Source organism: Cetorhinus maximus, chromosome 14 (genome assembly GCF_964194155.1).
Source record: "Cetorhinus maximus chromosome 14, sCetMax3.hap1.1, whole genome shotgun sequence".
NCBI classification, from domain to species: Eukaryota; Metazoa; Chordata; class Chondrichthyes; order Lamniformes; family Cetorhinidae; genus Cetorhinus; species Cetorhinus maximus.
Genome location: NC_135892.1, coordinates 88,238,275 through 88,262,528, shown reverse-complemented (window position 1 = coordinate 88,262,528; position 24,254 = coordinate 88,238,275). Strand labels below are relative to the sequence as shown.

Genomic DNA, 24,254 nt, shown 5'->3' with positions numbered 1-24,254 from the left:
TACCCTTTGTTTCCTGTTACAAAGCCAACCTTTCATCCAGTTTGCCACATTACACTGAATCCCATGGGCTTTTACTTTCCTTACCAGTCTGCCATGTGGAACCTTGTCAAATGCCTTGCTAAAATCCATGTACACAACATCCATTGCACTACCTTCATCAACCCTTCTTGTCACTTCCTCAAAGAATTCAGTCAAATTTGTGAGGCAAGACCTTCCTTTAACAAATCCATGCTGACCATCTCTGATAGTCCATGCCTTTCCACATGACGGTTAATCCGATCTCTCAGGATTGATTCTACTAATTTACTCACCACCGATGTAAGACTAACTGGCCTATAATTGTTTGGCATTTCATTTGATCCCTTTTTAAACAATGGAACCACGTTTGCATTTCTCCAGTCCTCCGGTACCTCCCTTGGTTGGGGAGGGTTTAAACTAAAATGACAGGGGGGTGGGAACCTATGCAAGGAGTCAGAGGAAGGGGAATCAAAGACAAGAACAAAAGACAGAAAGTGGAATAAGAAAAGTGATAGTCAGAGAAATCAAGGGCAAGAATCAACCAGGGCCTCAGTGAAAAATAGTGGGAACGGGACAAGTAATGTTAAAAAGACAAGCCTTAAGGCTTTGTGCCTTAATGCAAGGAACATTCGCAATAAAGTGGATGAATTAACCGCGCAAATAAATGTAAACAGGTATGAAACAGTCGGGATTACAGAGACATGGCTGCAGGGTGACCAGGGTTGGGAACTGAACATCCAGGGGTATTCAGTATTTAGGAAGGACTGACAAAAAGGAAAAGGCGGCGGAGTTGCATTGCTGGTTAAAGAAGAAATTAATGCAATCGTGAGGAAAAATATTAGCTCCGACGATATGGAATCTGTATGGGTAGAGCTGAGAAACACTAAGGGGCAAAAAACGTTAGCGGAGGTTGCATATAGACCCCCAAACTATAGTGGTGACATTGGGAATGGCATTAAACAGGAAATTAGAGACACATGTAATAAAGGAACATCTGTAATTATGGGTGACTTTAATATGCATATAGATTGGGCAAATCAAATTAGTAACAATACTGTAGAGGAGGAATTCCTGGAGTGTATACGGGATGTTTTTCTGGATCAATACATTGAGGAACCAACGAGAGAACCGGCCACCCTCGACTGGGTATTGTGTAATGAGAAAGGAATAATTGGCAATCTAGTTGTGTGAGGCCCGTTGGGAATGAGCGACCATAATATGATAGAATTCTTCATCAAGATGGAGAGTGACGTAGTTGATTCTGAGGCTTGGGTCCTGAATCTTAATAGAGGAAACTACGATGGTATGAGGCGCGAGTGGGCTATGATGGATTGGGAAACGTTACTTAGAGGGATGTCGGTGGATAAGCAATGGCAAACATTCAAAGAGCGCATGGGTGAACTGCAACAATTGTTTATTCCTGTCTAGTGCAAAAGTAAAACAGGAAAGGTGGTCAAACCATGGCTTACAAGGGAAATTCTAGAGTCCATTACGAAAGATTTAATAGCTGAGCACGTGGAAAACAGTGGCAGAATCGGACAGAGTCAGCATGGATTTATGAAAGGGAAATCATGTTTGACAAATCTACTGGAATTTTTCAAGGATGTAACTAGTAGAGTTGATTAGGGGGAGCCAGTGGATGTGGTTTATTAGGACTTTCAGAAGGCTTTCGACAAAGTCCCACATAAGAGATTGGTGTGTAAAATTAAAGCGCATGGGATTGGGGGTAGTGTACTGAGATGGATAGAAAACTGGTTGGCAGACAGGAAAGAAAGAGTAGGAATAAACGCGTCTTTTTCCGAATGGCAGGCAGTGACTAGTGGGGTACCACAGGGATCGGTGCTGGGACCCCAGTTATTCACAATATATATTAATGATTTAGATGAGGGAATTAAATGCAATATCTCCAAATTTGCAGATGACACAAAACTGGGTGGGAGGGTGAGCTGTGAGGAGGATGCAGAGATGCTTCAGTGTGATTTGGACAAGCTGAATGAGTGGGCAAATGCATGGCAGATGCAGTATAATGTGGATAAATGTGAGGTTGTCCATTTTGGTAGCAAAAACAGGAAGGCAGGTTATTATCTGAATGGCTACAAATTGAGAGAGGGAAATATGCAACGAGACGTGGGTGTCCTTGTACACAAGTCGTTGAAGGTAAGCATGCAGGTGCAGCAGGTGGTAAAGAAGGCAAATCGTATGTTGGCCTTCATAGCCAGAGGATTCGAGTATAGGAACAGGGGTGTCTTGCTGCAATTGTACAGGGCCTTGGTGAGACCACACCTGGAATATTGTGTGCAGTTTTGGTCTCCTTATCTGAGGAAGGATGTACTTGCTATAGAGGGAGTGCAGCAAAGGTTTACCCGACTGATTCCTGGGATGTTGGGACTGACATATGAGGAGAGATTGAGTCGATTAGGATTATATTTGCTGGAGTTCAGAAGATTGAAGGGGGATCTCATAGAAACCTATAAAATTTTAACAGGGCTAGACAGGGTAGATGCAGGAAGGATGTTCCCAATGGTGGGGGAGTCCAGAACCAGGGGTCACAGTCTGAGGATACGGGGTAGACCATTTAGGACTGAGATGAGGAGAAATTTCTCCACCCAGAGAGTGGTGAGCCTGTGGAATTCGTTACCACAGAAAGTAGTTGAGATGAAAACATTGTATGCTTTCAAGAAGGAGTTAGCTTTAGCTCTTGGGGCGAAAGGGATCAAAGGGTATGGGGAGAAAGCGGGAGCAGGCTATTGAGTTGGATGATCAACCATGAACATAATGAATGGCGGAGCAGGCTCTAAGGGCCGAATGGCTCTTAGTTTCTATGTTTCTAAATCCAACCCGGCCAACTATTGCCCCATCAGTCTACTCTCGATCATCAGTAAAGTGGTGGAAGGTGTCACCAATAGTGCTATCAAGCGGCACTTGCTTAGCAATAAACTGCTTACTGATGCTCAGTTTGGTTCTGCCAGGGCCACTTAGCTCCTGACTTCATTACAGCATCGGTTCAAACATGGACAAAAGAGCTGAGGTGAGAGTGGTTGCCCTTGACATCAAGGCAGCACTTGACCAGGTGTGGCATCTAGGATCCCTGGGATCAATGGGAATCAGGGGGAAAACTGTCCACTTGTTGGAGGTCAATCCAACAGAACAAGGAAGATGGTTGTGGTTGTTGGAGGTCAATCATCTCCGCTCCAGGACATCACTGCAGGAGTTCCTCAGGGTACTGTCCTCGGCCCTACAATCATCAGCTGCTTCATCAATGACCTTCCTTCCATCATAAGGTCAGAAGTGGGGATGTCCACTGATGACTGCACAATGTTCAGCACCATTCGCGACACCTCAGATACTGAAGCAGTCCATGTCCAGATGCAGCAAGATCTGGATAATATCCAGACTTGGGCTGACAAGTGGCAAATAAAATTCATGCCACACAAGTGCCAGGCAATGATCATCTCCAACAAGAGTGAATCTAACCATTGCCCCTTGACATTCAATGGCATTAACATTATTGAATCCTCCACTATCAACATCCTGTAGATTACCATTGACCAGAAAATGAACTAGGCTAGCCATATAAATACTGTGGCTACAAGAGCAATTCAGGTTAGGAATCCTGCAGCATGTAACTTACCTCCTGACACCCCGAAGCCTGTCCGCCATCCACAAGGCACAAGTCAGGAGTGTGATGGAATACTCTCCACTTGCCTGGTTGAGTGCAGCTCCAACAATACTCAAGAAGCTTGACACCCTCAAGGACAAAGCAGCCACTTGATTGGCACCCTATCCACAAACATTCACTCCCTCCACCACTGATGCACAGTGGCAGCAGTGTGCACCATCTACTAGATGCACTGCAGAAACTCATCAAGGATCCTTAGACAGCACCTTCCAAACCCATGACCACCACCATCTAGAAGGACAAAGGCAGCAGACACAAGGGAACACCATCACCTGGAAGCTCCCCTCCAAGCCACTCACCATCCTGCCTTGGAAATACATCACTATTCCTTCACTGTCACTGGGCCAAAATCCTGGAACTCCCTCCGTAACAGCACGGTGGGTGTACCTACACCACATGGACTGCAGCGGTTCAAGAAGGCACCACACCACCACCACCTTCTCAAGGGCAATTAGGGATGGGCAATAAATGCCATCTTACCCAGAGACACTCACATCCCATGAACGAATAAAAAATAAATAAATGTAGTGCATTATTTTGCTGCAACCAGAGAAGACAATAAAGTCTTAACTTTATATTGTTAAGTAAACTCAAGAACAAGTCACTTAGTTTAACTGTTTTTTGATTGGTTCACTTTGCAAATAGATGTATTTTTTCATATTGACAGATCTTCCGTGTTACTATTCATGATGAGTTGGAGGGCGCATTTTATAAAAATGTTTTGCCGTATATATCAGTGTCACTACCATTTTATTACAAAGTAAGAAAGGAACACTAGCAGTATTTTCACGTTCAAGTGAAGTGTTTTTCAAGGAAATTGTTAATAATTATTATTATATGCTTGGCTTTATGTCTTAACTTTTTAAAGCCAGTGATAGGGCACAACATGATGCGAAGGTACTAACAGTTCTAGGAAGGCAGCAGGTATGTCGCAAATATGGGAAATGGGGAAAGCACTGACTTATATCAAGTAAGGTTCTGGGCTTGGTAGTCTTGAAGTTTGCACTTGGTTTAGTGGAACTTGGTTGGACTTGGGGTGCTGCAGCTTGAGGTTTTTTGAGGATTGTTAATAGAGTGGGGGTCGGCCTAGGGATTAGATGTTTGGCAGGGGTGGATTGCTGAGGCCCAGATCATGCTCCCCAATCACCTTTCTTCCTAACACTTGACCAACTACCTTTCCTCACCACAATGCTAGATGATATTGTAATTTTTTTTTTACTGCTTGCCATCTGTCCCCATCAAAACTGCCATCACCATCTGCAACGTTAAGTAACCCATCTAGACCACTACGCCATCTCCAACCTTCCTTTCCTCTCAAACGTTCTAGAATACACCTTTGCAACCTGGTTCCACACTTATCTCATCTATAACTTTCTGTTTGATTCTTTTCTGTCTGCTAGAAAAACAAAATAAGCCTGTGTCCACATAGCACCCAAAGTGCATTACTATCAATGAAATAATTTTGAAGTGTGGTCATTGTTGAAATGTAAGGAAACGCATTAGCCAATTTGCATGTAGATCCCACAAACAGAAATCAGAAAAAAGGCCAGACTATCTGTTTTAGTCAGGTTGGTTGAAGGATAAGTTTGGGCAACAACACTAGGAGCACTCCCCTGCTCTTTTTCCATCAGTGCCATAAGATCTTTTGTGTCCACCCAGTCAGGCAGGACTGTGTGTAACATTTTATCCAAAAGGGTGAAATCTTCTGGAAGAGATGGGGGTCCCGGCCACTGGCTGAAGATTCGCAAGACATCTGCGTTGTCGCTTTTTGAGGGGTCCCGCCGCATCTTGTGCCACTCAGGCACCTAATAGGCCAATGGTGGGCCTTTCTCCCGCGATCAAGGACCCTAGGGTGAAAGTCACGCCCACCAAGAGCTGCTGATGAATCAGATGCTGGCAACTCTTTCGTACTCAGCAGTGCCATGGGGAGGTGGTTGCTTCTGGCATTACTACAACCACCCAAGGTCTTGGATCGAGGAGGGATCCCGGCACCGATGTGTGATGGCAGGGAATGGGGGTCATGGGGCAGGTGGTTGTGGGGGCTGGGGGTTTGCAGCAAGGGCGGGGGTGCTTTCAGCAGCACCCCCTCCAATGCTAGGTCCCTCAATCAGGCACTGAGTGCCTTTGAAAGCCTGCAGGCAAACACGCCAGGGTTTGCTTGTGATTGTATGCTCAGGTTCTGGAGTGGGGCTTAAGCCTACAATCTTCTAACTCAGTTGATTACCACTCAGCCAAATTGACACTGCTGTTTTGTAAGTTGTTATTTTATAGAATAAACAACACAAGCCTTAAGGGATAAAACCTGTTCATTACCTTTTATTTGTGTGAACCTCAACCTAATGAGCATCTCTGTCAGAAGTAATTCAATGGTCACTGGACAAATTCATAACTACATTCATGCTTTAATTGTTTCATTTTAACAGCTTTTTTTGAAATTGTTTTGTTTTTATTCTTCCTTCTAAACTCATGTTTGCTTGGGAGGACAGGCAGGTTGAGCCTTCAACTAACCCTATTGGTCATTAGTTATAGATAAGGAAGTCTTAACTCAGTTATCCAGAAAGACTGTGTATTTTCATCATTGCATCCAAATATGTCTTGATTTCCAGCTATTTGCCTGGAAATCCTATTTGGAAATCTATTTCATGTGTTTAAAGAACACATGAAGATAAAGAAATTCCTTACTTCATTTGTTGTTAACATTGCCTTGTGTTTAACTCACCAGGAGCCACACTCTAATAATTTCAAGGTGAGCTTCCTTTTTTCCTTTGCCCCCACCCAGAGAAGATCCTGTTGGACCCAGCGAAATCCAGGGATAACAGAATACAAATGTTAGTTGGAATTGGGAACAGAGTTCATCAGGTCCTAAAGTGAGCAGACCAATGTATTAACATAGTTGCTGTCAGATCACCTTTTAATTACACGCCACAGGCTGTCTGGTAGTGAGATGGTGTTCAACTTTTAAAAAAAAACTTACTCTGTATTCTTTTGTTGCACCAAAATTGGTCAGAATGTACAGCTGATTTCTCCAATGTTCCACATGGTAAATTACTCCAGGGACTCGGTCTTGCACAATCTTAGGGCTACCTAGTGCATACAAACGATCAAGTAACCAGACCTCTGAGCTATTCTTACTGTTACTGTTGATGGTGATGAATCTCCCATCCTTGGTGCAGGTCAGTTCCACAAAAAACCTTGAAACATTGACAGAAAGAACAGAAGGAACTCTTTAAACAAATTGCTCGTGATTCAGATTAAATCAGATTAGTATTTAAGTTATTTTAGGAACCAAGGAATATAATTCCACTATATAATAGTTACTAGCCTGTTCAAACATGTTGCATTATTATGTAAAAAGAAATGTGCAAATACTGAAAGTCTTGAATAGACAGAAAATGCACAATAGACTCAACAGCATCTGATGAAAAGTCATGTCCAAAACAGTAATCTGACTGGCATTTTTTGTTCCACCCTAATATTACCTTGGGTCATTTTCTTTGTAAACCATCTCAGATATTGCTCTTGTGTCTTCCAGTAGAAGCCTGAAAACATGATGGGACTGAAGTTTCTCTAAATTGGTGTAAAACAGACTATTGTCTGTGCCCCATTCTGAAACAAACAACATGTTGCTAACTGGCTTTAAAGTCAAGAAAGTATATTTGCAAAGACAGTACATTTTAAAAGTATGAATAAAATAAAGTGTTTTAACTGTATGGTACTGGAGTCTATTATTACAGACCTCACAAGCCCAAAGTGAAGTATTAGAGGGCTGGATTCAGATGCAGGTCCGCACCCTGGATTAACTGGTTAAACAGAAACATCAACACAGCAAACTGTACAATGACTGTCATTTCTTGCATTCTGTTTCAGTCAAATATTAACTCTAACATTTCTGTAAGTCTTGCAACAATGGATTGCTTCTCCATTCATGCTCTCATTCTGAAGGGGTACATTGACATGTTGGGCCTGATCGATCTGTCTCCTGATATGACTCCTTCTCTGTTGTAAAGGCTGTAATGGCCAGCTACTTTTTGCTTCATATCGTTTGTCAAATTGCCATGGTTTACTGTGGCAACTGACTTTAAGTTCCATCTTGGCTATTCATCTCCCTTAAACAGCTCCTAGTCCCCAGGCACCTTATTCTTTACCACCAGTTCTACCCCTTCTTTCAGACCTTCATTATCTATCACACCCTCAACTTGCAGCTACCTTCTTTACTGAATTCTCCTCTCCTTTAGCCTCATTTAGACTCGGCAATGCATGATGCTACCGTTGGAGATTTGAACTTTCACTTGGAGCCACATCCTCTGTATTCTCTGCTCTGTTTTTGCAATCACTCTCCTTCAAAACACCCCCACCCCTCGACCTCACCACAACACATGACCTCACTGTCTTACACATCTAATTCACAGACATGTTCATCTCTATCAGCTTCCACATCTCATCCTTGTTTACATTCCCTTGCTGGATCCAACACACACCACTTTCCCAGTCTGTCACTGAATAAAACTATCACCTCCATTTCAAATGTCTCCAGTCTCCAGCTGGCCCATCACCTGCTTTGAGACTGGTGCCTTTGCTGGCCTGCTCCATAATTACCTCACCTCCACTTCAACGCCCATTCCTCAACAGGTGATCCACCTCTATATACTAAATCTGTTTCAATAATTTCATTGCCATGCCTATGTCTCTGACAACTGTCCTCTAATGCAGCCTGGTAATCCACTCAGTTCAGGGCAACTAGGTGGGCAATAAATGCTGACCCTGTCAGTGATGCACACATCTCAGGAATGTATTAAAAATACCTCGTCTTCCTCACTTCAGAAAAATCACCAGTGTCCCAATCAACAGCCCCTCATTTTTTATGCGGCCTATTAATATAAGTACGCAAATTATTTTGCGCGATGGTATCTTAAATGGGGTGACTTGTGTGTGGCAACTACTGGGTTGCTGCAAGCTATGTTGCTTAGAGGGTACATGGGTCTCAATAAGATTTAAATAGAATCATAATTTTCAACTAGTAATGAGCACATAGTGAAATAGTCCTGAATTAGACTATATGTGCAGACCTCTATTATCTTTCAAACCACAAAATAAATATTTGAAGGAGCAAAAATTGCAGGGATAGGGAAAAAGAGAGGGGGAGTATGATTAACATTAAGGAAAGAAAGACCTGCATTTATATAACAACTTTCATGACCTCAGAATGTCCCAAACTACTTTACAACCAATGAATTACTTTTATAGTCACTGTAGTAATGTACGAAACGTGAATGCCCATTTATGCACAGCAAAGTCCCACAAACAGCAATGTGAAAATGACCAGTTAATTAGTGATGTTGGTTAAATGACCAGTTAATTAGTGATGAGGGATAAATATTGGGCAGGATACCAGGGAGAACGTCTCTGCTTTTGGTCAAAATAGTGCCATGAGATCATTTACGCCCACTTGAGAGGACAGGTTTAAGGTCTCATCTGAAAGACTTTCTTTGAAAGAAGCTTTTTGTAAAAGTTCCGTAATATAAATTTAACATAAATTAAAATTATACCTGTATCTATATAGCAACATATCATGTCAGAATGAAATTCAGTGACTGTCTTAGGGAGGTGCCAGCAAAGGAATGAATGATTAGCTCATATGATGTTACTGGTGTTGGACAAGGGATGAATATTGCAATGGCACCATGAGAACATTCTGTATGTCTTTGAATAGTGCCAAAGGATCTGTAACCTTCAGCTGATCTACTGCAAACACAGAGATAGGACTCAGTTTAGTATCTCATCCACAAAACAGAACAAAACAAATAACTTGAGAATGATCTTGTAAGTGTGAATTCATGAAACACTGTCCCAGACTCACCAAAACTAAATGCTCTTGGCAAAACATGCACCACCTCTGGTTTAGGATCAAGCTTGACCACAACACAAGTGGACTCATCCGATAAAGTATGTATGCTTGAAGCCAAATACTTCTGGTTTGGTGAGACTCTGATACGTTGAAATTGAGTATCCTTTGTTTGAAGAAAATGCAGCCGATCCAAGCATAACACAACTTCAGGAACTTGATCACCTTTGGACATAAATAATGTTTCACATTGTACAGTACAAAGTAGAACAACTGAAATGTTCAGTTACAAATCAATAGCACAGAATTCTGCTCCATACATGCAACTGGATGTCTTTCTATGATGATGGGAGTAAATTCCTATGATATTGTACAAGAATGTTATTGTCGCATTTTCCTTTTTTATACAGGCTTCTTTAAATAACAAAATCAATAAACAATAATACTTCAATTTTAACTTGTGGGCACATATCAGGAAGCCAGAAGGAAACTATGACATCCCAAGGGTGAGCCCCAGGAAATTTTAACTTCTGGGCCTCATTTCTACTTAACTAATGGGCTGCTTTCCCAATCGTGATGGGGATTTGGCAACCTGCCCACATGACGCATGTAATTTCCACTGCACCTCCTGAGTCCTAATTAAAACGAGGTCACATTCTCATGTTGTTTTTTTTTGCTTGTCCGACCATAGAACAAATTTTAGTGCCATAAATGAATTGAAGAGCTGTCTCCTTATCTGTCCCTCTATTCTTCTGATGCCTCCCTGGAGAGCCTGATGGAAGAAGTCAGAGCAAGGAGGGAGGTGCTGTTCCCAAGTGGCTGCAGGAGCATCCCCTTGGCTTCTATAAAGCAAGTGTGGAAAGAGGTGGCTGACAGGATCAAGTGCCATCAGCATTATATCTAGGGTCTGGGTTCAGTGCGCAAAGAGGTTCAATGACCTAACAAGATCATAAGAGAAATTGGACAGAAAAAGTGCACTCCAGATTGTAGTGGATGCGAGGTCTGCTTATGGTAGTGACCGACAAGGCTGAACTTAAGATAATATTCAGCATAAAACTGTAATGTTTGTAGTTGCAAAAATAAAAACTCTTAATGACTGGAAGGTAGTAGCCTGTTAAATCACAGCAAGTTTGGGAACTAGGGCCTATGGAATTTCCAAACATTAACTTTTCTCTTTGTCAATTTTCTTCCTTTCTGCCAATTTTCTAATTGCTAATTTATTTGTCCTTATTTCATGCTGACAGCCCCCAGTACCTTGCCCAAATGATTATTCGTCATGTGTTAACCTAGATAGTGAACGTCGGTGGGCGGTATGAGCGTGAGCCTAATACTCATATGTTAATGTACTTTTCAACAGGATTCTGTAGACAGTGATCAGTAATGAGAAATCAGGCTGATAATTTTCTCTCATAAGTCAGGGGTCTAAACCTCTGACTCAAAGGTGAGTGTAGTCCCACTTAGCCAAACTGACAATAATGTGGAATTTGGATGATAACATGATGGTGCTTGACTGAAATGCTCTGAGTGGTGACCAGCCTGTTTGGAATCAGACATTAAGAATGATCACTTGCATGAGATATTGGAACAAGGTCACAGCTGGTACTGCACCTCAACAAAACTTAGTGCTTTTAGGAGAGGAGAGGAAGTTTGGGGTTTTTCAAAGAAAAATTTAAGTTGTCTCAAGCTCAATTTTAATTCACAAAATTGTTTACTTAAGTTTTTGCAGTGGGAAGTTAAATTTAACAGTCTTTTAAGAGCAAAAATTAAGGAGTTCAAATGGATTTTAATTGAACTGGCACAGAATTATTACTTTTGTCCTCTAGACAGGTTCACAAGATTGATATTGTTACAGCACCATTTAATGTATGGGCTATGGATATCTTCAGAGAAAAAGATCTCAGTGATCAGCCTCAGGCAGATTTGAGCCAGTATGCTTCAGCTGAAAAGCCTCATCTTGTATCAGTGTCTGAGTGGCTTCAGTTAGGTTCTATTCATTATGGTTTCTATGCTGATTATGTTATACTGAAAGACTTACTATTCTGAAGTCTTCTATAAATGCAGCCATCTTCTTCGAAGTATTCAAGGTCATTTATTTGTATCTGTGAAAACAATTTAACAAAGGTAACCACATCAAAATACTAATCACAATACACGTCTATTATTATTCACACAATCCAGCACTCTATTGGCCCTGTCCCTACCAAACACAGAGGGATCAGTGAAGAGGAACATGAAAAATCTACAAATACATGTTTTACTGGGTCAGAAAATGGATTATGCCCGAATAAATAACTCGGAGCAGAAACTTAACTCGAACAGTCACATCAATACTTTGGCTACAAAAGCGGGTCAGGGGCTGGGAGTTCTGCGGCAAGTAACTCACCTTCTGACTCCCCAAAGCCTGTCCACCGCCTACAAGGCACAAGTCAGGAGTGTAATGGAATACTCTCCACTTACCTGGATGAGTGCAGCTCCAACAATACTCAAGAAACTCAATACCATTCAAGGCAAAGCGGTTCGCTTTATTGGCACCCTGTCCACTGCCTTAATCATTTACTCCCTCCACCACTAGCACAATGTGGCTACAGTGGGTACCACTTACAAGATGCACTGGAGGAAGTTGCCAGGCTTCTTCAACAGCACCTCCTAAACCCGTAACCTCTACTGCCTAGAAGCAGGAAGTGCATGGGAATACCACCACCTGCAAGTTCCCTTCCAATCCCACAACCATCTTGACTTGGAAATATATTGCTATTCCTTCATTGCTGCTGGGTCAAAATCCTGGAACTCTCTACCTAACAGCACTGTAGGCATACCTTCACCACACGGACTGCAGCTGTTCAAGAAGCTGACTCACCACCATCTTCTCAAGGACAATTAGGGATGGGTAATAAATGCTGGCCTTGTCAGTGACATGCAAATTCTGTGAATGAATAAAAAAGGCAGAATATTTTTGTCCTTGAGAATCTGACTAGATTTTTACAACTTTCATTCTAGCAAATTTGTTCATAAACAAAACACTCAGGAGCCAATGGTACATTCACCTTTTAGAAACAAAGACGGGTGATTTGAATGTTTAAGTTGACTTCCAGTCGAAACAACATCAACTTTAAAATGGCAGGTGACTGATTTCTCACCTTTTGTGTGCTGTTATTAATAAGCAGGTTACCTACTTGGACCGTTAGTCTGCTGAATAACTAGGCCTATTTCAAAATATTACAAGGCCAAAATACTTTGGGAATTGAACTGGGTCTCCACTGTTTCTGAGAGTTTCCACAGGACACATTAGACAGCATAGGTGCATATAAGGGGATTTAGATAAGTACGTGAAGGAGAAAAGAAGGGTATGTTGAAAGGGTGAAATGAAGTAAGGCAGAGGAGGTTCAGGTGCAGCATAAACACTGCTACAAATCAATGGCCTGTTTCTGGGCTGTGACTTAAATGTAATTCTATTTAATATAGAATCCATTTCGGAGAGGTGGAGGGAAGGGCAGCGAGTTTGGAGGTCTTGTGCCCTTGTTTACAAGTGACATGGGCCAGGATTTTACAGCCCCCGAATGGAGATTTAAATGGCTTGCTGCATCCACCGTGGGGGAGACGCTGTGGCAGGGCCTCAAAATCCTGGCCAAGGTTTAACTACAATGTCAGTCTGCCAAAGCAGAAGAAGCATACTGGCCTCCAGGAGGTTGCAGGGGATTCTTTCATTTTGTTTCTATGGTGGGAGGAATCCTCTACACCCCTTCCTAGCTGACCACTTACACCACCTGATTCAAACTCTTCTGGTCGGGGATGCCCCAGATTCATCACATAAGTACAACTTTACGTGGCCCAACGCCAAGCACACAAACTTTGCCAGGGGTCAGACGCATCCCACCACTTACATCCCAAAAGTTAATAGACTATATGAAGCTAATGATCTGGATATGAGGTATCAAATGATGTGCTTGAACATTCTGCAACCCTCAAACTCTCACTATTTCGACATGTTAATACATCTTCCTCATTTGATTTCTCCAGTTTGAATTTTGCTGTCTTGGTAATTTGAGAAGTTCTGTTCTCAGCATTGCTCACTCAGACATGGATAAATGCCAAATTTCAAAGCCAATTTGCGTTCGAGGCATTGGGTCAAACTTTCATTTGTAACAATGGGCTCCATGGTATACATCCAAGCAGCCCACAAAGAGAATAAATTGGGTAACCCTGCCCTGAAGGAAGGTATCAAATCACTACCTCCTAAGCCTTCCAAAATTTTTGGAAATACAATTCAAAATTGAGTGGACAATATGTTGTAGTTTGGAGTTTGGTATGTGAGGTTTAGCGGTAAAGCAGTGGGCTTTGCTGGGACTAGGAGCCAGTTCAATGGCACGGCAATACTGTGAAGCGGGTACCTGGATTTGGTAGCACTGAGTGTTGGAATGTAGGGATCTGGCAGCACTTGAAGAGTGCTTAGCCAGCACCTTTGCCTGAACACATTAAAGGTGATATTGCTATCTATGAATATAAGATGGAATGCAGTGATGAGGTGGGAACCGCAGGACCTGGAAACATTGATCTGACCTGAAAACATTGATCTGACCTGAAATGAATTTGTGAGCAGAAGATCTGCAATTGTATACGCTGACTATGCTGTCATTTGCTGACCCAGCCTCAAACCGCCCACTGCTGAAACCCTCATTCAGACTCAACTATTCCAATGTTCCCTTGCCGACTCTCCATTCTTCACGCTCTGCAAACTTCAACTCATCAAAAACTCTGCTGCCCTGATCCTAGTCCATAACTAGATCTGCTTGCATCGCTATTTCCTTGCTATGTTTGTCTTCCAGTCCCCCAAACATCTTGCATTAAAAATTTGAACATTGTGTTTATACGCTTCATAGTACTGCTCCGGCCTCTATCTCAGCAATCTCCTACAGGCCTAACTCTCCATTCCTCTGAATTCCGCCTTTGTGCATTACCGCTCCCTTCATCGAGTCAAGATCCAAAGCTCATAACTCAAGATGATGTACTGTGCTCGATCAAGGATTGGTGCCTACATAAAGCACGTTCTAAAAAAAACATTGTAAAATCAATGATAATGACTTATTTTCGGCAATATGCTGGAATAGACTTACCACAGGACTGTAACTGTTAGAAACATATTTGTTGCACATGGCTTCCAACCTCTTTTTAAACCAGTCTTCGAGTTTACTGTACTTGCGTGATTTAGATTTGTAATATTTTAGTTCTGCTTCCAAAAGTTCCTTGAGAGACAAAAAACGAGTATGCTATTCATTAGAAATCCCCCCAAAAATTGTTAACGTTTATAAAGCCAATATTGGATAACTATATATCAATTTTTCATATCTAGATGATTTCAATACATCCTGAATTATGATATAAGTGAAGATTTTTTAAAAGCGTCCCTTCTGTGATATGAAGGTAGGGGACAGGACGCGTAGTTTCAAAAGCTAACATAAACAAGGAATTGTTCCAGGATATATTTTTCAACACACTAAACAAAAATAAATTGTTTGTTGAATATTGCTGAACAGAGTGTCACGTTGACAAAGCTTTTCATATTGCACTCATCAGGGCAAACGTAAGAATGCCAAATTTCAAATCATCACAATAATTTATAACCACAGGGGAAAATTGTGGTGGTTGGTTGAAATTTGGTATTCTTGCATTTGTCCTAATGAGTGCAAGATGCAAAATTTTGACAACATGTCTCTCTTTTCAGCGATATTCAAATTCTGTACTACCAAGTGACAAATTACTAGTCAACACAAGTTTCCTTTCAGAAAGCACTGGGACCATTTTTAAATTTATGTTTCCTTTTAAATGAAACAAGATATATATTTTTTTAATTTTGCTGCTCTGATAGTTGAACTGTCAAGGTAGATGTGACTCCAGATTTTGAAGTCGTAAGTCATAAATATTGATAAAACTAAAAGGTCTCAAAAACAGTAAATCCCCAGAGATGGATGGCGCTTATCCCAAGATATTAAAGAAGATGAGGGAGGAGTTTTGTATGGCATTGAGGGAATCACTGGACACTGAAAAGGTTTAAAAACACATTAACCGTACAAAAAAGTAACTTATTTTAATATTATGTAAAATAATGGAGTTATTAGGACCAAATTTGATGATTATCTTTACAATAATAATTTAGTGAATAACAATCAGCCATGAATCAAAAAAGGAATGATCCTGCTTGACCAACTTCCTACTTTGAGGAAGTGACATTGTCACGACTAACTGAGGATGGTGCACTGCAATATCAAGCCTCACTGCTCTCCGAGCCGCGACAAATGTAAAAAGTTTGACTAACCCACATATTGTTTAATTTAGGTTAACAGAATACAAGCATCAGGTTTGTAAACTTAATAAGTAAATAACTGTTTATTGAACAAATTGACTTTAACCAGTGGCAAAAGAGAGAAATATGAACTGCTAATTTCTAAATCTATAACTTAAACTCTACCCCTTCTTAAATCCCTATACACACATACAAGACACATAAGACACACAAAGAACATGGATTTTAAGGGTGGGATAAAACAGTTCAATAGCACTAATTCCAGAGTACAGGATTCGAGGGGTTGATTTTGATCAATGTCTTCTAAATTGGTCTTTGTTGATGATACGAGGTGGTCTTCCAGCATTTTCAGTCTTTAGTTCACTGGTTGAGCCTTTCAATGCCTCTAACAGTGATTTTCACCTTTTCCTCTTGACAGGGGTTTTCAGAGAGAGAGCAGGTTACAGAGATATGAGGAGAAAAAGCCAGCTAGCTATTATTGTAATATTACTGGAATCTTACACACACAGGGTCAAGAGGGTTTAGGTCTTTTCTCTTTCAGGCTAGGAGCTATTCTGCTGCACTGCTCTCACACAAACCCTAGTCACCCGGTCAGGAGCCAATTAAAATGTTGTTGCCAGGCAGTTCCCTATTCGACCGGACTCCTCCTCGGCACCATCCTGTCTTTCATGGCACACTCTGTTCCAGGACAGAAACATTGCATATATCCCTGACACTGTTCCAGTAGACATGTCCTTCAAACTGTAGCCATTGTAATTTTAATCCACAGTCTAACAGAAATAAAAAGATATGTTCTTTACAACATCTCAAGTAGACTATGACAACCCCTAAGACAAGTTGTGTCTAGACATTCAGAAGGCATTTGATAACAAGACCTAGGAATCATAAGGCATGATACTCAGCATATTCAACTAGTATGGAGCAGCAAATACCAAAGTCAACAGAAGGTTAAACATCAGGGTCTCCTGCAGATTGAGTGACCGCTTTGCTGAACATCTCTCTTCAGTCTCCAGTGTGACTCTGAGTTTTCAAGTAATTTGCTACTTTAACTTTCCATCCCACTCTGAGCATTCTGTGTTCAGTCACCTACACTGTTCCATGGAATGGAAGCTCGAAGAACAGCACCTCATTTTTTGATCAGACACCTTACGGCCTAACGGCCTTAATAAAGAGTTCAACTACTTCAGATCATAACCACCATTTATTCGAGAGCAGGTGCTGTTAGGGGTTCTGCTGTTGCCATTTACACCTTTTTTCATTCATTCAAGGGATGTGGGCATCACTGACTAGGCTAGCGTTTATTGTCCATCCCTAATTGCCCTTGAGAAGGTGGTAGTGAGCCGCCTTCTTGAACTGCTGCAGTCCACGTGGTGTAGGTACACCAACATTGCTGTTAGGGAGAGAGTTCCAGGATTTAGACCCAGTAACAGTGAAGGAACGGGGATATATTTCCAAGTCAGAATGGTGAGTGGCTTGGAGGGGAGCTTTTTGCTTTTATCTCACCTAAACTCCTACCAACTCACATAGCCACAGCTCTGGTCAACTTTTATCCCGCCCTGGACTGAGTTTCAATTAAAAATGGGATGGCCGCCTGTCCGTGTGGTCCATGCGCCAACCGTTAACTCGCACGGGCCACGTAAAATTTCATACAATTGCCTTTTCAATGGGCTTAATTGCCTGTTTAATTGTCTGCAGCACGCTTCCAACACCCACGCGTGCCCGCTGACCGTACTATGGTGAGACGAAGTTGGGACGCACGTCTGACATTTTCTCACGTAAGTTCGGGTTGGCCACGAGCCCGCTTCTGGAGGATAAAATTCTGGCCCAGGCCCAGGTCTTGCTGCATTTGGACATAGATTGCTTCAATATCTGAGGAGTCACGAATAGTACTAAACATTGTGCATTCATCAGCGAACATCCCCACTTCTGACCTTATGATGGAAGGTCATTGATGATGCAATTGAAGATGGTTGGGCCAAGGACACTACCCTGAGGAACTCCTGCATTGATGTCCTGGAACTGAGATGATTGACCTCCAACAACCACAACCATCTTTCTTTGTGCTAGGTATGACTCCAACCAGTTGAGAGTTTCCCCCCTGATTCCCATTGACTCCAGTTTTGCGAAGACTCCTTGATGCCACACTCGATAAAATGCTGCCTCGGTGTCAAGGGCAGTCACTCTCACCTCACCTCTGACGTTCAGCTCTTTTGTCCATGTTTGAACCGAGGCTGTAATGAAGTCAGAAGCTGAGTGACCCTGGCAGAACCCGAACTGAGTGTCAGTGAACAGGTTTTTGCTAAGCAAGTACCACTTGATAGCACTGTCGATGACCCCTTCCATTACTTTACTGATGATCGAAAGTAGGCCGATGGGGCTGTAATTGGCCGGGTTGGATTTGTCCTGCTTTGTGTGTATAGGGTATACCTGGGCAATTTTTCACATTGCCAGGTAGATGCCAGTGTTGTAGCTGTACTGGAACAGCTTGGCTAGGGGCGCGGCACATTCTGGAGCACAGGTCTACGGTACTATTGCTGGAATATTGTCAGGGTCCATAGCCTTTGCAGTATCCTGTACCTTCAGCCGTTTCCCGATATCACGTGGAGTGAATTGAATTGGCTAGTCTGTGCTTGGCCCATCTGTGAGGCTGGGAACCTCCGGAGGAGGCTGAGATGGATCATCCACTCGGCACTTCTGACTGAAGATTATTGCAAATGCTTCAGCTTTATCTTCTGCACTGATGTGCTGGGCTCCTCCATCATTGAGGATGGGGATGTTTGTGGAGCCTCCTCCTCCAGTGAGTTGTTTGTCAACAACCATTCACGGCTGGATGTGGCGGGATTGCAGAGCTTAGATCTGATCCATTGGTTGTGGAATTGCTTAGTGCTTATGCTGTCTGGCACGCAGGTAATCCTGTGTTGTAGCTTCACCAGGTTGACACCTCGTTTTTAGGTATGCCTGGTGCTGCTCCTGGCATGCTCTCCTGCACTCTTCATTGAACCAGGATTGATCCCCTGGCTTGGTGGTAATGCTAGATGGGGGATATGCCAGGCCATCTAGCTACAGATTGTGGTTGAGTACAATTCTGCTGCTGCTGATGGCCCACAGCGCTTCATGGTTGCCGGCTTGAGTTGATAGATCTGTCTGAAATCTATCCTATTTAGCACAATGGTAGTGCCACTCAACACGATGGAGGGTATCCTCAGTGTGAAGACGGGACTTCGTCTCCACAAGGACTGTGCGGTGGTCATTCCTACTGATATTATCATGGACAGATGCATCTGTGGCAGGCAGGTTGGTGAGGATGAGGTCAAGTATGTTTTTCCCTCTTGTTGGCTCCCTCACCACTGCTGCAGACCCAGTCTAGCAGCTATGTCACTTAGCACTCAGTCAGTAGTGGTGCTGCCAAGCCACTCTGGTAATGAACATTGAAGCCCCCCACCCAGAGTACATTCTGTGCTCTTGCCACCCTCAGTGCTTCCTCCAAGAGGTGTTCAATATGGAGGAGTACTGATTCATCAGCAGAGGGGGCGGGGGGGGCAGGGTGGTACGTGGTAATCAGCAGAGGGTTTCCTTGCCCATGTTTGACCCGATGCCATGAGAGTTCATGAGGTCTGGAGTCGACGTTAAGGACTCCCAGGACAACTCGCTCCCAACTGTATACCACACTGTGCCACCACCTCTGCTGGGTCTGTTCAGCTGGTGGGACAGGACATATCCAGGGGATGGTGGTGGTGGTGTCTGGGACATTGTCTGTAAGGTGTAATTCTGTATGACTAAGCATGACTAGTCTGTGAGACAGCGCTCCCAATTTTGGCACAAGCCACAGGATGTTAGTAAGGAGGACTTTGCAAGGTTGACAGGGCTGTGTTTGCTGTTGTCATTTCCGGTGCCTAGATCGATGCCTGGTGGTCCATCCGGTTTCATTGCTTTTAGACTTTTTAGTGGTTTGATACAACTGAGTTGCTTGCTAGGCCATTTCAGTGGGCAGTTAAAAGTCAACCACATTGCTGGGTCTGGAGTTACATGTAGGCCAGACCAGGTAAGGACGGCAGATTTCCTTCCCTCAAGGATGTGAATGAACCAGATGGGTTTTTATGACAATCATTTCATGGTGGTCATTAGACTCCTTTCAATTCCAGGTTTTTTGAATTGAAATTTCACCATCTGCCATGGTGGATTCAAACTCAGGTCCCAACAACGTTACCCTGGGCCTCTGGATTACTAATCCAGTGACAATACCACAATGTCATCTCCTCCGGATCCATCTTTTGTTTCTTTATTGGTTCATCACTACCCTCTTTTGCTTTGCACCATCATTCTTTTTATCATTCTGTCACTCCTGCCCTCTCCCCTATTGCAAACCTTCCCTTCTTTCCTTTTCTCCCCCTAACTTCCCTATCCTGACGCTCTGTATTTGCTTATAAACTGTTAAATCTCTAACTTCTTCTAGTTCTAATGAAAGGGCATTGACCTGAAAAGTTAACTCTGTTTCTCTCTTCATAGATGCTGCCTCTCCTGCTGAGTGTTTCCAGAAATTTCTGATTTTATTTCAGATTTCCAGCATCTGCAGTATTTTGCTTTTGTGGTAGCACGTTAAACTATGAAGCCAAAATAGCTGGAGAAAGTTGCCTTCAAACTTGGATTGTGTCCAGTTTGGTCACTTAGACACAAGGGATGGAGACATCAAGAGATGTTACTTAGACATCAAGTGATGGAGAAAATGCGAGGCAAGTCTATTCAGTCAGTCATTCTGTTCTTTTTAATTAAAGCTTTCTATGTCCACATTTATGATGGATCTTGCCCTATGTAAACATGTCACATTCTAATTACACACCACCACCTACGCCAACCCCACCAATGATGTCACTGCAGCATCTCCATTGGTAGAAAATGATAAATACAGGTTGACAAGTTTTCATAAGCACTTTCCAGTATAAAGGTGAATACAGCAAAATACAACGGGAAAGTTTAAAGGAAGGGCACGCATGCATATGTATTAAATACAATAGTTGCATATGGCAAGTATATCCTTCCTTGGTTCTCTCCCATGTCTAGTGGCATGTAAGGCAAACAAAGAACGTGGTTATATTTGTTTCCATGGCTAGTTTTTCCTGGAACAGGTTGATGGCCTGTCGCCAGAGGCTTGAGGGGCACCACTCCGCAGACTCCCCCGTTGCTACCACCTGCCAAAGGTGGATTGGAAGGATTTACAGTTTGATAATGACTACGTTATGAACACACCTTCCTTAGCCATCAAGTCCTGGAGTGGGACTCCAATCTGGAGCTTCTGGCTCAGGGGCAGGGGACACTGCCACAAAAGCACATACTTGAGGTATAAAACACAGATGTGAAAGCAACAGGACATAACTAGGCTTGGCCATAACTGTAAAACAATGTACACGTGCAGAAAAATTTGAGATATATATTCTAAATTATACAAGTGACTTTGATCGTCTTGCTGATGAAGCTCAATTCATTTGGGGGGGGGGGGGGGAGCAGTACTCACCTGATCATTAAAACCTCGAGATTGCTTATTTTTTTCCATTTCTAAGTTTTTACAGTTTCTCGCAAGGCTGGTGAAGCTCTGGCTGCTAGACTGAGTTTCATAGGGGTTCCTTAACAGAGCACACGGAGCTGCTGCAAAGCACCCGGACCGATGAACGGCCAACTTCCCCTTCAGCAACATACTGAGCACCCTGTGCATTTTAATCCCAATCCACGCCGTAAAGTCAGTCACTGAGTCGAATACACGTCAAACCAAACAATGGGGAGATCGCTGCCTTGGAGGACCACAGGAAATAAAATCAAAGGCCACACGTGCTGGTCTCTTAATCCCACCCCCCCCCCCCCCAAATTTTGTTTCCAAAAAAAAAGTCTACAGATGACAATTACTGTTTAGACTGGGAGAAATGACAAATGAACAGTCCCGACAGCCGATAGCCTCACTGTCCTGTCAGCGACCCAGGCGCCAGTTAGGATGTCACCCTGAGACTGAACAAATCAATCACCCACCCGTCAATCACCGTCCAATCACCACCGCCCTTCACGTCGATTTCAACTCCATGTCGATCGCTTTGGTCTTCAGTGCCTTCTAACCGGAAGTAAAACAAATGCACGCGCGAGCCGGCTCTGACTCTGACTTATTTTTTGCTCCACTTTCCAAACCGCCACCCCCCCCGCCCCCCCTCCCTATATTTATTTAGCAAAATTTCTGTGCCTTTTCTGGGGGGGGGGGGGGAAAGAAAGAAAGAACAAAGACTGGAGCATTGTGAGCGGGAAGCCATCATTAAGATGCATCACTGTGAAGCGTGTGTCAATCAGATTAAACCAAAGAGAATAGCAGTAGTTTAAGAGCGAGCGAGACTTTGTTCTTTCTGCTGCTCTGGGAACCAGTTGATCGTTTGTCGCGCGGATGGAATGCGGCCCCGGGAATCAGAATGCGGCGGCCGGCTCCGAACTCGGGGCTGCCCAGGGCTGCCATGGAAACGGGAGGGCGCGCGAGCAGCCCCCGTCCAGTCCGGCGAGAGCCCGCTGGAAACTGCTGCAATGGGTAAGGAGCCAACCTGGGGGAGGGTGTTGCCGCAGAGATTTCGCCTTTTATCATATGCATACATTGGGAAGAGCGGGAAGGCAGAAGGCTGCAGCATAATTTTCGACAATGCATATGATGGAAGTGCTGTATTCTACATCACATATCTGTTATAAATTAGCCGCTGCATTGCACACACACTGTCAAGACCAAGTGTCGTCTTAAAGTGGTAAGATTCGAGAACAAGGGATAATTCGACGAAGGGGAGCAGACAATTTAGTCCTTATTTTAAAGTTATACATTAGATCAGATTATATGGCACAGAAGGCCTTTTAGTTCTGGCCTTAATTGAATTCCCTTTAGGTGCTGTCACCTGTTTGAAAACTGCTGTCATCACCCACTCTTCAGAAAAGAAAACCCACCGTCAATCCTTCTGTCTTCCAAATGATCATTCTTTGCCAATCTTCCTTTCTTCAAGTGCTTCAACATAGTCACCTCCCAAATGTGTGCTCATCTTTCCCACCACTCCAGGTTTGAATCTCTTCAATCAGCTTTCCATCCCCACCTCAGTACTGAAACAGCTCTACCCAAAGTCACAAAGGACATACATTGTGATTGTGATGGTAGTGCACTATTTCTTCCTTGCCCTTGTCGACCTTTTTGCAGCCTTTGACACTGTTGACCTCGCAATTTTCCTTCAACAACTTCTGTCCAGCTCAGTGGGATTGCTCTCACTTGCCTCCAATCTTACCTATCCAATCAAACCAAGAGCATCTGCCTCAAAGGGCTCTCTTCACATCTCAATGTTCTTAACCCTGGAGTCCACCTAAGCATCTATGTGGCCACTTCCTCTCCTTCATCTGTATGCCACCCCTTGGCAGCAGCATATAATGCTACGAAGCCAGATTCCACATGTACACTGAAGAAACCCAGCTCTACCTCCACCATCTGTCATGACTCCTCCATTGCTTCTGTGTTGTCAGTCTGCTTGTCTGACATCCGATCATAGCTGACTCTCATCCATATCCTACCCAACCACTGTCTCAGGATGAATGGAACTCTTTGTAAACTTGGTGTCCTATTTTACCCAGAGCTGGGCTTCTAACTCCAAATCCTCTCCATCATAAACACTGCCTCCTTCCATCTCCATAACATCACCAGTCTATGTCCAGCCTCAGGCCACCTGCTGCTGAAACTCTCACCAATGCTGTCACCACCTCCAGTCTCAACTTGTTCCAATTGTCTCCTGGCTAGTCTTGCATCCTGAAGCCTCCATAAATTTTGGCTTATTCAGTACTCTGTTGCCTACTTCCTGTCCTGTGCCACATCCTGTTCACCCATCATACTTGCATTCGCTGAACAATATTAGTTCACGGTCCCCATAATCTCAAGTTTAAAGTTCTCATCCTTGTGTTTTCATGGTCTTATCTCTCTTCAGCCATCGAAGCATATTGAATTAAAGGGATGGTGGGAACTTGGGTACATAATTAACAGGTATAGGAGGCAGAGAGTCATGACAAACAACTGTTTGTCTGATTGGACTGAAGTATGCAGTGAGGTTCCCCAGGGGTCAGTATTAGAACCATTTCTTCTTATCCAAAAATGAACTGGACTTGGGTAGAGGGAATACAATTTTGAAGTTTGAGGATGATACAAAATGTAGTAAATAGTGAGCAGGATAGTTGAAAATTTCATGAGGTCATAGACAGACTGGTGGAATGGGCAGATACATGGCAGGTGAAATTTAAAGCAGAGAAGTGTGAAGGAACCCACTTTGGGAGAAACAAAATGGAGAGGCAGTATTACCTAAATGGCAAAGGCATGATAGGCTGACGGGCCTCATTCTGTGCTGTAAGATTTTGAGTGGCATTTAATGCCCTCCCTG

At 43.1% G+C, this 24,254-nt stretch overlaps 2 protein-coding genes across 5 annotated transcripts in view; one reads left to right on the top strand and one right to left on the bottom strand.

The window, feature by feature from the left end:
- The window catches only part of prepl (prolyl endopeptidase like), a 70,092-nt gene extending 48,300 nt beyond the window's left edge, over positions 1-21,792 (bottom strand). The window contains exons 1-6 of the mRNA XM_078557184.1: positions 21,347-21,792; positions 14,651-14,779; positions 11,575-11,638; positions 9,555-9,764; positions 7,177-7,303; positions 6,672-6,888 (exon numbers count right to left, since the gene is read on the bottom strand). Coding sequence (XP_078413310.1) covers positions 6,672-6,888; positions 7,177-7,303; positions 9,555-9,764; positions 11,575-11,638; positions 14,651-14,779; positions 21,347-21,544 — 945 coding nt within the window. The 5' untranslated portion in view covers positions 21,545-21,792. The remainder of the gene's footprint in view (positions 1-6,671; positions 6,889-7,176; positions 7,304-9,554; positions 9,765-11,574; positions 11,639-14,650; positions 14,780-21,346) is intronic.
- Positions 21,793-22,064: 272 nt separating this feature from the next.
- Positions 22,065-24,254, top strand: part of camkmt (calmodulin-lysine N-methyltransferase) — a 303,206-nt gene continuing 301,016 nt past the window's right edge. For 3 of the 4 annotated variants that reach the window (XM_078557185.1, XM_078557187.1, XM_078557188.1), the window contains exon 1: positions 22,107-22,390. In XM_078557185.1, coding sequence (XP_078413311.1) covers positions 22,253-22,390 — 138 coding nt within the window. In that variant the 5' untranslated portion in view covers positions 22,107-22,252. Of the gene's footprint in view, positions 22,391-24,254 lie in introns of all 4 variants that reach the window. The other variant, XM_078557186.1, reaches the window with a different exon arrangement.